The 17333-nt window shown below is 38.2% G+C and overlaps 2 protein-coding genes across 6 annotated transcripts in view; one reads left to right on the top strand and one right to left on the bottom strand.

Moving 5' to 3' along the window:
• lrba (LPS responsive beige-like anchor protein) overlaps positions 1–17333 on the top strand; it is a 270378-nt gene that overhangs the window by 172802 nt on the left and 80243 nt on the right. For all 5 annotated transcript variants that reach the window (XM_048197706.1, XM_048197710.1, XM_048197707.1 and 2 more), the window contains one exon: positions 992–1128. In XM_048197706.1, coding sequence (XP_048053663.1) covers positions 992–1128 — 137 coding nt within the window. The remainder of the gene's footprint in view (positions 1–991; positions 1129–17333) is intronic.
• On the bottom strand, positions 2413–4239 carry mab21l2 (mab-21-like 2). The gene has a single exon (XM_048197716.1). It carries the CDS (start codon positions 3873–3875, stop codon positions 2796–2798), a length of 1080 nt encoding a protein of 359 aa, XP_048053673.1. The 5' UTR covers positions 3876–4239; the 3' UTR covers positions 2413–2795.

Genomic DNA, 17333 nt, shown 5'->3' with positions numbered 1-17333 from the left:
ACGTTCCGGTTTCACGGGGGGGAAACATGTTATTTCTCAGTCGTATTACATGCTGATGAACTTATCTGATCATGCCATGCGTCTGTGAATTGAAGGGTGCTTGGGGAAATCAAACATGGGCTTCTGGTGGTACTGACTGCAACGGCAGTTTGCAAGCGCAAATCCGATGCTCTGCGCATGCAGAGAGGCAGAAATTCCCCAGAGCGACCCTTCAACATTGTCATGCTGGCATAAATTAAGATTGATGACAGATTAAACCCAAAGCCCGCAATCAATGCGCGCTGATTGACAGCGGATTTCAGCGCTTTTTTGACATCTAGACTATACCATTTCAATGACAGATGAAGCGCTTAAATATGTCATTGTGCACGGGATAATCCTTTTTTTTAATAGTTTAATGAATTTGCTTTTTAAAAAAATGCGATATATTGTAATTAAATCGTTCTTAAATTGATTGATAAATTAATTAATAATTAATGCTTTATTTGTTTACTTTTAACAAATCTCCATTGTTGTTTTTTTCATGGTTCAATTGCTAAACAGTAATATTAAGAAAGTTGTAATATTATGATTTTAGGCAATATGGAATTACTTAATTTACATTGGTAAGATTTTATTAGAATTATTATTTAAAATCGCGCATGCAATAAAATATAGATTGAGCCTAAATCAATATTTATTTTATTGTGTCTTATAGTGTTTTTTGAAGTTATCATTTGACTTCATCCTTATTATTCTAAAATGACTGTAGCTTTACTTTGGAGAATCCATCCCCCCCCCATGCTCCAAACTTATTAAAACTAAAGATGTTAAAGATGTTCTATCAGGAAGTCAATATGTGCCCTTGTTGAGTTTATGTGTTCAAGTAAACACTCCATACTCCTTTGAAATGTTTTCTATGCCAAGGGCTGTAGAGGGTGGGGGAGGCGCGCACACACACACACACACACACACACACACACTAACCGCTGTGCTCTTCTGTGATCCGTAGGGCCTGTTAACCTGAGCACCACCGCACAGCTGGTTGCACCCGCTGTAGTGGTAAAAGGCACACTGTCCATCACGGCACTAGAGTTATACTTTGAGGTGGATGAAGAAGACCCGAGTTTTAAGAACATTGATCCCAAGGTAAGAGGGTTTCTCATCCAAAATGTCCCATGATATGTGCACACTAAAATGGAGTGACCAGCCGTAGTATAACCAAGATCCTTTAATGTGCATTCACAACATTATTATGGTTTACCTTTCCACACAGAGTTTGTGAGTATTGGCTGTTTGTGGTCATCTTATCGTAAATCATAACACAAAGACAGAAAACAGTGCTCTCTTTCCTCATAGCATGTTGCATGTGTGTCAGCTGTTTGTAACATATGTGGGTCAAGGCTATTAAAGTTTTACTTGCCATCACCACTGGCTTATCTGAGGTGTGCCAACGAAAATCCTCACTATTGAATGCTTGAAGAGAAATAAATTATTCTGAATGCTTGAATTGCTAGGACTTTTGTTTTGCCTGTGGAGCAACAAAGGATATCAACTTTTAGTGTTTCCTTAACTGTGCCCTTTTCTGTTTAAGTACTTCAAATATATGGATTTCAATAAAGTTGTTTTCTTAAAAGCTAGATTAATAATAATTTGTTGTTGTTGACTATAGTAACATAATTGTGAGCTAAAATGGTTACTTTTCCAGCATATCTGTTTTAGTAAAGTAATTATTTCTTTGTAGCAAAACATTGTCTAAGTATTTCTTTCAGAAGGGTTTTAATTCTAATAAGCTGCTCTTGTTTTTATAATTAATAATAAAAAAGTTTTTTTTTTTTAAACGGGGTTTTCCAGAGTAAGCTAAATGACTCCCAAGCATTAGCCTATTATTGTTATTAATAACAATAATTCACTCGAAAATGTTAAAAAGCCGAGTGTCTTTATTTGAACATTTTTATGTTTTATGCGATGCTTATTTGGTTTTTAATCAGTGAAATGAAGTACTTTTGGTGTGTGTGAAAGATCGGTTATTTACGTTTTATTTTTACATTTTATTTAGAAGTGTGAGTGGTCTTTGCTGTTTCACAAAGTGCTATCCATTATTGCCATTTTTTTTTTTTTTTTAAATACGCTAACCTTTATTTTGTTGCTAGCGTCTATTTTGCTCATCTTTATCTTTATTTATTAAATCTCCTTTTTATCTCAGAGCAACAGGCCTCGCGTATTTTCTACGTTTCGTTTTCTACGAGTTAAAATAAATGACCAGTCCACAAATACACACTGTATTAATTAATTCTAGCTTTGCTTTTGTTTAAATAGCGAAGACAAATCACAAAACTATATGCTTAATTATTCATGCGTCTAGCTTATCTATCGTAGTCCCATTAATGTCAAGAGTTTTTGTTTTTGAATTAAGTAATGACAAATGCCAAGTTTAAATTTCATCGTGTCATGATTTTATTACACGTTTCAATTTTTGATCACATCATGAAAAAAATTGAACTTGGCACGCTACATTTTGTAATTCGCAATTAAAGATCTTGTGCATATATTTAAATAAAATTTTCACTTTGTGAAAACAGTTCAAACAAACAACAAAATCATTACACTTAGTTTAAAATGTACCTTCATTTCTCTCTTCTGCAATGTCCCGTGTGAGCCTTGGCAAAAGCAAATGCTAAGTTTTGCAATCTTAAGTTTTATTTTAATCTTTCATTTTATTCAGAGAGAGCACCACGATCACATTCTCTCCACTTTCAGTGTTGTGATCTCAAACGTCCGTTAATATTCACCATAAAATGTCCTCCTTTTGCATCTTACAGTTTATCCAAACTTTTAGCGTTGGTAAGGATTTCTCTGGCCAGTCTCCAGGTCTGTTTGGCCGCTGTCTCCAGGGCTGAGTGTGGTTTACCCTGAAACAGGTCTAGATTGGGTAAGAAGTAATGTGGGCACCGACGGCACTGCAGACAGGAGATGAGCTGCAGCAGAATACCGTTCAGACGGTCGCCGAGGCACGACTCGTCCCAGTCAGTCTCCCGCGGGTGTTTCTCACACTCGTACAGCAGCAGGGTCTTCATGTGGTAGTTATTGAGCGGCTGTCCCGGCAGCTCGAGGTGTCGGTCACGCAGAGTCTTTAGAATAGAGAGGCATTTCTTCCTACAGCCCGACATCAGAAGCCTGTTCTCGGCCTCGGCGAACTGCAAAACCCAGGCGTCGCTTTCCGCCGAGCTCTGTTTCCCCGTTAACGAGTAGCACTCTTTAGAGAGGAGGTTAAAACCCTCCGCTTTTACTTCCGCTACCCGGTTCGGCCCGGGCCACGGGATGTGAGGCATGGGCCACTGAGCGGCACTTCTAGGCCAGATACCCGTGCACTTGAAGGCCGGAGTGATTTGCACCACGTACCTCTCCCGAATGCGCAGTTTCACTTCGCTCGTGTCCGCCACCATCTTAACCACGTCCCGGTAGCTGCATTTATCCACGGCCTGGGCCACCAGCGTCTGGAAGCGGGAGCGGATCTTTCGTGCCGACAGATAACCGGAGGCGGTAATGAACTCCACCCACAGGGACATGCTCCTCTTTCGGCCGTCGCTGAGTTTGAGCACCGCGCAGCCCGGCAGAGAGCCGTCATCCACGAAGTTGAAGACTCCCATCTGGTTCAGGTAAAGCACGACCTCAAACTCGTTGGGTGCGATGACCTCCATGCCCTCATAGCGCGCGTCTATCTCGCTCAAGGAGCTGATGAAACGGGGCTCCTGGACCTCAACCTCCTTCAGCACATCCGACACCACCTTACACACCTCTCGTATGGTCTTGGCGATGGCCGCTTTGCGCGCCTGGCATCTTTCGTTGTAATATTTATTGAGCTGGTAAACCAGCTTTGCTTGCGTTGCAATCATATTGGGGCACAGATCCGGACTGTAGACCGGAGTTTCGCAGTACGCCGATGGATCCAATGCTTACCGGTGAAGCCAGAGGCACAACTCCCAGCAAAAAGAAAAAAAAAAGATGAAGTGATGAAGTTTGCGCCCACAGCGGATAGACGTCAAGTTTGGACCAGGAAACGGGTGGATGCAACGCGGTGCGACTTTCCCAACTCGACTTGAAAATGTTTTAAGGATTTAAGATGTTGTCCGAGCCAGTATCAGCTGCAGGATAAATCTCCGCGCGTCATGTCATCATCTTTCTCACTTGTGTTTGCGCATGAAAACTGTGCGCCAGTGTGCAGTTGTCCAGACTCAGCCGTGAGTGTTGGAATTGTTTAGTTTATGAATGGTCCTCTAGCCGGAATGAAAGGGGGACGGGCATCTGTTCCTGGCCAATCAGCGGGGGAGCTGTCAGTGCTGTTGGCCAATCACGGACTCCGTGCGCTGGAGAGACTCTCTCCTCTTGAACATCCAGCGCTCGAGACACGGCTCCTGCAGGTTAGGCTATACAGACGACCATTAAGAGCACATATTTCACATAAACGCTTTAGCCTACTTTATTTAACATGCAATACAACGATTTTACATGTTTGGTGCTTGTTATCTCACCGTGTGTACATTTAATCGTTTAGTAGTAGGCTATACGCTAAAAATATGCTAAATTTGGAATACTTGTTTGTTTATTGCGATGTAGCTAGTTGTTTATTTTTGTTTACATAGAATTCACTTTTGGTCTTTAAGAGTTGGTTGCTAAAGATTTTTTTTTTTTTAAAGAGAGCCTGTTTTTGCCACTGTAAGGTTATTAATCGCGCACTGCTGTTGCTTTCGTCCACCGCCATTTCACCCTATACTCAGAAAGCTGGATACTGCTTTAAATCGATCAAATATGCGTGTGTGTGTGTGTGTGTGTGTGCTCATGGTCGCATGGTCGTGGAGGTGTAGCTTCTGTAATATTGTAATAATGCCGAAAACATAGTGATTCAGATTGGTTTAACTTTTCTAATTCTCCAGTATGTTCATACTTAGCCATATTTTATGCGAGTCTAATAGATAGTTAAAAATTATAGTGTATTATTTTTAATTTCTCTGCTATGGTCAGTATAATTTAGTACATAATGAAACGTTTTTAGCGTCTGATAGCCTATGTCATTCGGGTTATTCAGTGTTATTTTAATTAAATGATGGTGAGCCGAAATGAATTGGGGTTTAGAAACGCTCCAGTGCGGATGTATATAAAGCAACCTGCACACGTGTTATTTACAGAAGATATTCAAGGTTTAACTTCTGCATGCACTTGATATAATGAAAATAAAATAACGTTTTTAGGACAGAAATGGAAAAAGAGCCTAAAAGTAAAAAGATTTAGGCTATTAGTGGCTTGCAGTTAAAGCTTGGTTGCGTAGCCTACCTTTTCTTTATTTTTTTTTATTTTATTTTTTTAAAGAAACAAATGTATTTATTTACTTCATCAATTTTTCTTTAATGCAAGTAATTTAGTGTATTTTTTGTGCGTAGTATATATCTTATCCTTTTTGTATTTAATTAGCCTACCTTTATAAATATCAAGGCAGCGTATTTCCGTTCGCTCGCTACATTCATTGCTGTCATTAAAATAACAATTTTGTTTCCATATTTTAATCCCCGCCGTTGCTGTGTTCTCACAGGAGTTAAGTGAATCTGAGCAGCATCTCTTCGACTGCATAGCGTGTTAAGATGAATAATTTAGAGAGGAGAGATTGTTTGGCGTGGTAATTGAAGTCTCTTATCAAGCCAGGCTTCATGTTGTATGAGTTCAGCTCTCATCACAGTTGTCTTAACGACAGGCTTATGAGGAAGTCTGCAGACATAGCGGGCGTGCTGTAGGATGCGTTGCGCTAAATGAGGCCATTCAAAGTATCGATCCGTCGCGAGTGAGTGTGTTTTTACAGTGAGAGAAACGAATGTCAAGAGTTTGTGTTGTTAAGCCCATCTGAGAGCCCGCGGGTGTTTTATTTTTCGCTTGAGTAAAACACTGTTAGAGTCACGCTGAGCGAATGTTCTTTCGTTAAAGACACTTTACGGTGTTTTATTTATTTACACAAACATTGTTTTTGCTCCTAAACCAAGTGAAACAACATCACGAAATCAGACGCCAGGAGATGATGATTAATATTGCTACAGCGATGTGATTGGAATGCATTTTACGTAATATTTCATTTTTATGTAAGTTTAGTTCTTGAAAACAAACGTTTTATTTCATTCATTTATTTGTTTATTATTATATTTTTTTTTGAATAAAAGGATGTGCAACAAGTATTTGCTATGGGGTTCTCCAGTCACTTCATCCGTTCATATTTGACTTCGTTCTGTAATGGTAAAGAAAGTAAATTGTAGAATGCTACATGTTAAATAAATCATGTGATGGTTTAAAATCATGGTTTTAAAGTTTTAAAAAGCAACGTGAATACTTGCTTTCAATTTCTGCACTGAATAATCATGTAATTAAATGTTTAGTCTAAAATCAATTAAGGTTAACACACTTTTACATAATCTGAAATGCACTTTTGCTAATTCAAGAATTAAGCAAATTAATCACTTAATCTTTTAATTAGCCTACTGTTATTAATGGATTTGTTTATCTTGTTTTGTATCTTGTCAAAAATGTTTTGGCCAGTTAAAGTGATAATCAATTGAATTCAAGGTGATCTTTTGCAGATAGGTACAATTTATTAAGGTGTGAGGCTATTACTATTTAATACATTTCATTTTTTGGCATGTGGAAGCATTGTATTTATTTGCACAAACTGCACAAATGTTAGAAGTTTTGCACCCCCTCCCCCTCCACACACACACACACACTTTTTTTTTTTTTTTTTTTTTGGTGGGTGAAAGGGTTACGTTTTATTTGCAAATATGTGAAAACAAGGATTATTTGCTTGTTTAACTGTAAAAAGTCCAAACAGGGAGCAGGCAGTTTGAGACATGGCTTCATTTCAAATCTCAAAACCACTGACAAACTCAGCATATACATAATGTCATCTTCAAAATAATTCGACATCAACCTTATTTCCATTTCTATTTTACAAACATTTATAGCATCTTCAACATGACATATTTGATTACGATTAGTTGATATTGCATTCATTCACACAGAAAATTTAAATCTCCGTTACTATTTTTCCTTAATATTTAGTTATGTGTTAAACTAATTATTATTTATTAAATAACTAACCAAATTTTAGCATAAATCACATGAAATAATCCCCAAACTTTTTCCTTTTTATGAGTGTTATTTAACTACCTTTCCTTCTTTGAATCGTTTTAATATAAAGGTCAAAGGCAGTTGGCTATAAATGTTAGCTCGGTTTTAAATCACTGAAAGCTCAGCAAGTGGTAGAATTTCTGTGATTCTTCTAACACTAAAGTGCCAAAAAAGTGTTCTTGAACCTAATCATACACTTAGCAGATCTGAATAGAACCATTTAAATAAGCTCTAACACAAGAAGAAATGCTTTTGGGCTCTTTTTTCCCCCTTTATCTCTTTTTGAAAACATTCCGTATTATCTGGAGACCGAAAGAGCTTTCGTCTTAGTGAGCAGACTGAACGAGAAGATGAGAGAGGCACGGTAGTGTGGAGCCACTCCTCTTTGATCTGATGACTCCACTCTGATCCTCTCTACAACACTGGACAGTGTCTGATAAGACTCTCTCTCTTTCTCATTCCTTGTGTCGCTACATCTTGAAGAGGCTAACGTGATTTCCAGGTCATCTGACCTAGTTAAAAAAGATCCAGATAGTGTTGGCTGATCAAAGAAAAAAGAAAAACAGTGATCCGGGTAACTTCAGGGGCACCTTCAAAACTAAGACAAGCTCTATGGGGTTTCCTACAAAGCATATATTTCAAGGTATATTTAAACAGGAAAAATGCTGAGGTGGCAGAGATACTCTCCACATAGAGCAGAAACGTTCATCTCCTTGTAGTCCCATCATGCTTTGACTTTCCTGTATGTGACGGATTATGAAATTATTTGTCTTGGGTTTTCCGCCCTGTTCTGTTTCACTGTATTTATTTATTTATTAGTCAGAGTATTTCTTTCAAGTTCTTATTTACATTTCTGGTAAATCCTTAAAGATGTAGTATTCCTGTGCCGTGAAGTGTAACGACATCCTTGGTGAATAAAAACACAACTACATTGTCCTCCAGGCTCGTTTAGGAGGAGAGAAAAAAAAAGTGCAGCATTTTTTCTTTCCGTCTCAGCTGAAGTTAGCATGTTTTGCTCTTTCATGTCAATGATAAGAGGGGGAGAATGTCAGTTACAGATGCTTTTCGCCTGTAGTCTTTTTCTCCTCCACAATGGAAATGTGAGAGGCAGCAGGCCAAAAAGGCACACCGTCTTACCCACGTTTCACACACATACAGACGGCCCCAGCTGCATTTGCCCCTAGGAGACGGCCCCAAACAAGTCAACCAGTGGTACTAATTGCTTGGCAGGCCTTTCCGCATCTGCCAGGGAGATCTGGTGAGGTCATGGAGCAGATGGGTGTCTCTCTGTGTCCCTCGCATTCACCGTCTGCATTTGATCTGTTTTAGGATTTTCCTGATCAGCCACTCTCTACTATGTTGTACCCATGGTTCTCTACTGCTCTTAGTGTTATATATTGCTGTGCTGTTCTGAAACACTTTGACATTTAGAGCTAATCAGCATAGGACCCCCAGACCAAATTCAATTTTCCTTTTTCAGAACAAAATTTATTTGGAAAAGACAAGCTCTGAAATAGTAGGCTATATTCTGCAGTAAATGTTTTTCAAATAGTACTGCGCTAAATTGTTCTTGCATGGGTCCAGTTATTATCAGCATTAATAATTACATTTTTGTGTAATGATCAAATTATTATTTCCAGTTCATTAATCAACCTAGAAATGGGATGCCAAATCAAGTATGTGGGACTGTGGGATACAGTAGAACACTGCACTCCTTAAAAACTGTATACTATACACATTAGTAAAAATCCAACAAAAGTCTGCTACTGTGAACATAGAGAGTACATTTTAATAGGGCGCTTTAACTTTGGCATGTATGAATGTCACTTCATTTGATAACAAAATACAACAAAAAAAGTAAAATATTTTACAAAAAAAAAATTTTTTAGTATTAGATGTATTGTTGAAAATATATTTAAATCAATATTGTTATACACCGGTTGCACAAGCTGTGGATAAGTTACAACATAGCTTAGTTTTGATGTAAATGGGCACTAAGTCACAACTTACGCACTACTAAATATTTTTGCATTGCACCATTAAACTTAGTTGAAGCTTAACTGTACATATAAAATAAATATTTACGGAAGCCTAAGATCGGGAGTAACGGTTATAGCAGACTGACTGAACTGCATCAATAATCTCTTGACTTATATAGTGATGGCCGATTTCAAAACACTGCTTCATGAAGCTTTGGAGCGTTATGAATCTTTTGTGTCGAATCAGCTGTTTGGAGCGCCAAAGTCACATGATTTCAGTAGTTTGGCGGTTTGACACGTGATCCGAATCATGATTCAACACAAAAGATTGTGTTTTAAAATTGGCAAACACTATATGAGTCGTTATGTTGTTTTTTTGGCGCACCAAAAATATTCTCGTCACTTTATAATATTAATATTGAACCACTGTACTCAAATGAACTGATTTAAATATGTTTTTAGTACATTAATGGATCTTGAGAGAGGAAATGTCATTGCTGGCTATGCAGGCCTCACCGAGCCATTGGATTTCAACAAAAATATCTTAATTTGTGTTCCGAAGATGAACAAAGTTCTTACGGGTGTGGAACGGCATGAGTAATTAATGACATTATTTTCATTTTTGGGTGAACTAACCCTTTACGAACAAATGGTGCAACTGCATAAAGTACAGATTTAGTTACAAACTAGCAAGTTGTGTGAACTTTACGTTCCAATTTAAGAAAGAACTTGCAAACGGCTTGTGCAACCCTACCCACGACACCTGTGTGAACTGGAGGAGAACTGACTTCATATATGTACTAAAAATCACCTTGACACCAGTCGGTTTAATATTTTGTTTTATAGAACAATGTAATCCATACATTCAAAGTGTGTGTAGAATCCAAATACTTGTGGGTGCCAATTCCATGAGTGTATGTTTCAGTGTGAAATGATACCAGATTGAACAATAATAAATTCCATATTTTATATCATTTAATCCTTGACTTCACACGTGTTTGCTTTATATAAAACATCTTCCCAGATTGGTCCACTGCTTTTCGCTTCAGGCAGTCGAATATCTTCTGAAGGATAAGCTCTGTTCACACCTAATTGGGTAGGAGGAGAGGAGGGAAGGTGGGAGGGATGTTATGCAGTGAAAGTATTGTTACGCTTGTCCTACAAACATTCTGAAGTGGCTCGTCACTCCACACACACAGTCACACACCCTCCTCATTTGGTTGCTACAGATGACCTTCGACTGCTGCTGATCAGTGTCAGGTTGTCCGAAGATTTTATTGATTTTTCAGTTAGGCGTAAGTAGTTTGTGCAGAGGCAAACGGCCAACCATAGCACCTCTGTCACTATCAATGAGCTGGAGGAGAGCAGCCGTGACTGTTGCTCATATCAGCATTTACACACTGTGTCCTGCATGAGTCGATAAATTGATGAGTCGTAGGAGGGGATCACTCATCTCTCTCTCTCTCTCTCTCTCTCTCTCTCTCTCTCTCTCTCTCTCTTTTATTCATCATCACAAAGTTGTGGAGTCCATTTTAGCTTGAGTTATTCTGATATCATTTGTAATGAAAAAAAAAAATTCATTTAGAAAAATGCAAAATAGAAGCATATTCACTAGTGGCTTCAGACTTTAGGCATGTTTAGCTCTACCCTTTTTCACACAGTTTTCAAAAATACTGAAATCATATTTGGATGTGTTTCTACTTTGTGTTCACATTGCACATTACTTTGTGTTACTGTACTGTCAACAACTGTATTTTTATATTTGGTAACACTTTACAATAAGGTTCATTAGTTAAACGTCAGTTAATGTATTAACTAACATGAACTAACCATGAGCAATTCATTTGTTACTGTATTTATTAATCTTCGTTAACGTTAGTTAATGAAAATACAGTTGTTCATTGTTTGTTCATGTTAGTTCACAGTGCATTAACTAATGTTAACAAGAGGGGTTTGGGGGGTTGGGGGAGGACACCACTCAAAGCAAGTCTGTATCTATTTGTCCAAGAATAAAATCGCACAAAGCACTGAGGTCCAGTGCAAATAAATGAAAAACAAAGTTTTAAATCACACTAATCTAACTAAAGAATTGCAGTATTATCATATCATGACCTGGAAATCGCTAGTTCCCACCTCTTATTACTGATTTAAACAGAAGCTGCTCTTTCCTGTCCCATTCCGACTGATACCTCCCAGTCTCGCTGAGGTTACTCCTGTGATGAAGTCATCTGGTATGAAGCAGGTCACTGATCCTGTCTACTGATACAGCAATGATAATTGAATGCTGAGAACAAGGAAGAAACAGATTTGTGACAGAAGCACCTCAAAGTCAAGGAGAGCTGCCCTCATGCTTCCAACTTGCATCCTTCATTGAATTTATAGTCTGTTTCTATTGTGGCCTTCTTTCCCTGGTGGCACTTTTATGATCTGGGATGGACATCATTCTAAAGAGATGTTTCAGAGAGATGTATTGTGCTACTCTAGAGCTACTGGTGAAGGTCAGGATGAGTTTTACACTGATGTAATGACTGTGTCCTGCAAAAGATACGTTTGTCTGTGATTGGGTTTTGACTTTTAGTTGAAGGGATATTCTGAGTTAATATGTATTGATAGAGTCTGTGGCATGTTGTTGTCTACCATTAACAATAATTTTAATATTCATAGTCTGAGAATTGGTGTGTAATCATGGAATGTCTGACTTCGGTGGCAAAAACTGACTTAAGACTTGTCAGTCTCATAAGCAGTTGACTTGAGACTTTAATACTTTAAAAAGACTTTAATAAGATGAAATATACCTTAATATTTTTTTTTCTGCAATGACACATTAAATTGAGGGTTAAGACATATACAGTGTTGCAAAAGATTCCTGTTTCAAACAAATGCAGTTATTTTATTTATTTATTTTTTTGACTTCTTTAAAAAGCATTACAAAATTGTACCAACTCCAAATTTTTGAATGGTAGTGTATGAATATATTTCAAGTCAGAGTTAAATTAATTGACTTTATAATCTTCAGCATATATAGAACTATTACACTCTAAAAATGCTGAGTTGTTTCAACCCATATTTGGGTCAAATATGGACAAACCTAACCTTGGTTTAAATTTTTTGATTACATTTTAAACTCAACGGTTGGGTTTGTCTATATTTGACCCAAACATGGGTTGAAAAACCCCAGCATTTTTTGGTGTAACAAAAGAGATTTGAGACCTGACTTGGACTTGTGACCATAAACATGACTTTGGCTTGGTCTTGAAAATTTTTAGACTTGACTTGGCACTTGACCAGAGACTTGATATGGGTGCTTCTGAAAGACTTGTGAACCTGTCTTGATAGCTAAAGAATACAAGTGAAGTGTTAAGTTAATTAGACTTGAAGTATACAAATACATGCCCCAACCAAAATCATAGAGTACCAGCAGATTAACTGAACACAAGTACCAGCAGACTGGGTATATCATACAATAGAAGCCCATTATCAGTGGCCCCTTTTCACCAGACGGAAGGTGGGTCTCCTGCACCTGAGTCTAGCTGCTCCATCTTCCTCTGCCGACAGGGTGAAGGTTTGGGGCCTCCCAGTCCCCTGATTGATCTGCTCTCCATCATTTACTCAGCAGAGCAGTCACTGACATACGTCACGGCATATGCTGCTAGCCAGATGGATGAGACTCTTTATGGATGCCAGAGTGAGCGTGTTTGTCTGAGATTAGAGCCACACACCTTTGTCCTCTCCTACTGCTGATTTTTATTAATATTATGATTCAGTTTTAATTTTTATTTGCATGTTTGTTTGCTCTCCCTAACTGTGGTATAGCTGTCCATGTATTTAAATCAGGTTTAAATACCATACATTGGGTTCTCCTTTATATATATATATATATATATATATATATATATATATATATATATATATATATATATATATATATATATATATATATATAAGACTTGATATATATATATATATATATATATTTTTTTATTTAATTTTTTTTATAAACATCCAGAACTCTTGAATTCCACTCTTGTCGCCTCCTCAGTCTTGGTTAATGACGCATCCAGTCTGGTTGAAATGGCGTCTCCATAGGGACCCAATAAGGCCAGTCGTCCATGACAGGTTCTTTTAGGTGACAGTTCGATCAAGCATCATCTGACTTAGTTTACCAGCAGTGTAAATGAGTCTGAATTACTGTGCTCCACACCAATAACAATTTGAAGATAAAGACAAAGGTCAAATAATATAGTTGAAGGCTTTTTAGCTTGGCCTATCCAGATCTATTTCCCTGAGTCATGAGGAAATTCATTGCAACATTCTCTTTTCCTTGGAGGAGTAAATGTATTGACATGGAACAGTCAATTTGACTTCAAGAGTGCACATATACCTCTTTTTGACCAAAATGGTTCTGTTTTTTTGTTTTTTTTTCTCTTGCAAGTTTTGCTTGAATCTCAGTTAATGCATTTGTTATTGGATGTTTGTATTTATTTATTTTTTTGTAGTGCTGTCAGTCAAGTAAAAATTATAACCGCAATTACAGTTATTGCATAATTTCAGAAAACCATTTTGCTGTTGCTTTGTAGGCTCCATGTTTAGGTATACCTTTATAACTGGTTGAAATGCATGAAAATTCAGCAAGTGTTTCGTCAGAAGCATCAGGATTTTTCTCTGGAGAGGTCTCACAGCAACAAATCACACCCACTGAAATGAGCAACTTATTTACAGATACTTAGGAATTGGCTATCCCAACATTAACCCCTGCCTGCACTTTTCCCATGTAATGGGCTTCCCTGTTTACCTGCTTAAAGACACAGTCATAAAAAACATAATCCAGCTTCTGTCACCTTTCAATCCCTTAAATCCCTGGAGGATTCCTCCTTTTCAGCCATGAAAAAACTAAAGTCCCCCCTTTAGGCACCCTTAAAGGGGGTTCACATATTTTACCCTCTACCCCACCTTCCTCCTCTAAATCCAATTAGGCCCAGGACAATAGAAGGATTAGGGGGACTTCACTTCTCTGCCATCCTTCCTTAGACACAGTGAGGAACGGCTTGACAACGGACTGGAGTGAAAGTGGTGGACGATGCGGCGGGATCTAAACCTGGCCTGGCTGTTTCTCCTCTGTATGAATGCTTTGGAGTTCGAAGAAGGACTGAACCACAGGGATGGCTGTCGACATGATTTTCTCCATGCTTCTCAGAGGTGTTTGGGATGTTAGTTCACAACACTCTCCAACTTAGTGTTCACAAATGCAGTGTTTGCAGTAGCCCCGGCCCACTGTGTTACCATTATGTTCCCTAAAATGACTCTACAAATAATTGGAGTCTGTTAGCAGCACCCTTCATCAACAGCTCTTCAACATAGCTGTTCTCTCTCACTTGTTGCTTCAGTCTTCAGTATCAGATAGGCGCTTGGAGCAAAACAGTCAGTTTGTGAATGTCTGCCAAATTTCACGCTCCTCTTCTTCACACTTATGTCACCCTTATCCTGTCTTTCTTCCGTCCAGCTCCTTGGAGAACCAGGCTGCCCTCCTTTGCCCTGGGGTTAAAGCGCTTTAAATCTCTGTGGATGGAGAAAGTCTTTGAAAGGGTGTCAGTTAGAGAAGGAGAAGGGATTCAAACCTATTTCCCTATCAACCATATCCCCCCCCCCAAATTATAGCATATCTACCTTCCATCAGTTGATGGTCGGACTTTTCTGTCTTTATTCAAACGTCCTGAAATTAGCCTATTTGAAGCTGCATGTTCACTTGAATCCAATGCACCCGTTTGCCATTTGGAGAGATTTAGAATTTCAGCCTTTAATACTCTGAAACAGCCCTACTGTATTTTTATGAGCTGAAAACACCCTCATTTGTCCATTTAGACCATTAAATGGGTGTTAACTTTCACCTTACTGGAGTCCCTACAGTGCGTTTTGTGTGTCCACCCGCCACCCCCCACAAGCTTCTACATAAAGGCCAAATGTTTAATGAGTAAGTGCACTAAAGGATTCACTTCTCCTCCAATTAACCCCATAGCTCTTGACATTTTTCTAAATCCACACAAGATTTCCTCTCTCACTCTCTTTCTTTCTTTCTCTCTCTCTCAGCAAGTTAAAAGGCTAACCTGTTGGCAAACAGAGTGGTGAGGAACAAAAGAAGTTCTAATCCTTATTGGACCTCGTTCAGCCTGAATACATTAAGAACTAAATACTTTAGCTACCGCATATAAATGTGTATATGTAATTGATAAACGCTTTTCCTATAAATCTTGAGTGGCTGACTGCTAATGTTTTACTGGTTTATAGTTTGTTTTTGTTATCCCTTGAGCTGATTTACTGTTGTTACATGTCAAGGACATTTTAACCAGTTAATATTGTCAGTTTGCGATTACTTTATTTCTACGAGTTGACTTGAGGATTTAAGCAGGAGGATAACATGAAATTTATGTTCTCTCAGTGGAATATTTGGCATTGCACTTTGATTTTACAATGTTTTGAAGATAACAACAGTTAGTCTTTGATATATTATTATAGTTTATGGTTAAAAAAAAGCTTGCAAGCAGCATCACTGATGTTTTCAGATTTGTGTTATACTTTGAAAGAGAAATCAGGTGCTTGTATAGTCCCATGATTCTCAGCTCTCATTGAAGGAGCACATTCTTGAACCACCTAATCACGTGGCCCTACCCATATGGCTTGACATTTTTAAAAACTCTATTGCAGTCCCATGTAGTCCCATGGAACCGAATCAGTGATATTTAGGTAATCTGTTGAATGAACCTGTTCACTTGATTGAATAATCAGAGGATGATGAATGAAGAGAGGACCAATTAGGATGGTCGATAATTCCCTCAGATCAAACATTTAAAACAGTCATGTAGTGCTTAGTTTCATTACTCGAGAACAGCTGATAAGTCAAGAACAGTCAATAAGTCAAGAACAGTCTTCAAATAGATTGAAGATTCATAATTAAAAATTGTCTACAACATCAAAACCACAATAAAATCATGTATGGTCACTAGTTTACAGTTTAAGTGTCTGATAACAGCCTTGAGATAAAATAGAAAATAGTTTATACTGAAAGACATCAAAATGTTAGACAGCAGAAGAAAATACTGAGAATGCCCAAAATTAATTTCTTATATCAAAATCTTTTTTACATAAAATTTCTCACAAAGTGAAACAATCACGTCTTTTTTTTTTTTTTTTTTTTTTTTTTTTTTTTGAGGCAGATAGAGAACTGTGACTGAAAACATTTTGAGTATTGGCTCTTGAGAGTTGCCCTCGGTCTCTCATACAAATACCTTAATATGATTTTCTATTTCTATCAGAATATAATTGTGTAAGAGTAATGTAAGCCTGATGCTATATGTCTATATGTGCATGTGTGTGCGTCCACACTACAGCTTGTTATTTACATGGCCTCTCCAATATCTCCTCCCTTTTATTCCCATGAATTCTATCAAGTTTTCCAATATTGCATTTCTAGTGCACTCGGCTCTGAATGTTGATGTTGATGGATCACCCACTTCCTCCTCCTCATTAATTTCATCACCTTATCGCCCAGGCCACTTCATTTGACCAAAAGGTAATAATAAATGTCCCATTCGCAATCTTTAACACACTCAGCCAGGCGGAAACACTTAATAACAGCATACAAATTGAACTTCAATCACCTCATTTTGCTCTGCGGATGCATAGGCACATTAAAAACCAAGATCTGAGAGTATGAGTGCACCCTCTCTCACACATGTAATTTTATGCCATCGGTTGCCAAGCTTCAAATTGAGCGTTATAATGCTCGTTTATTACACATTTTATAAGTGAGGAAGGGGATTCTATCAGCGGCAGGAGAGCCGTTTCCTTTTCCTGGCTGCGAATGCTCTTATCACTGCTCAAACACAAGTGCACACTTTGCCCAACAGAGACTGCTATTCAGAGACTCATTTATCTTTCTGAGAGAGTGCTGGATAGTTCACTCGCTCTCTGTCTCACACTTGCTATCTTTGCTTTTTTCTGTCCTGCTAACCCCCCTTTCCCTTCTTTTTTTTTTTGGCGTGGGGTGGGGGGGTATTTTCAATTAGATTTCATTCAATTCTGTCAGAGACGGAGCACATGCTCTCGAGCGGTGGTCCCTGGTGTGTGTGTCGCTTGGAGGATGTCGTTTGCGCGCACAGGGTCCTTTGGCAGAGGACAGAGTGTCTGTTTGAGAGATGTGTCCCTCTTCATCTCAGA

The sequence above is a fragment of the Megalobrama amblycephala genome, linkage group LG7, assembly GCF_018812025.1.
Source record: "Megalobrama amblycephala isolate DHTTF-2021 linkage group LG7, ASM1881202v1, whole genome shotgun sequence".
Classification (NCBI taxonomy): Eukaryota; Metazoa; Chordata; class Actinopteri; order Cypriniformes; family Xenocyprididae; genus Megalobrama; species Megalobrama amblycephala.
Note: the sequence above shows the minus strand (reverse complement) of the source record. Positions and strands in the feature narration are given on the sequence as shown.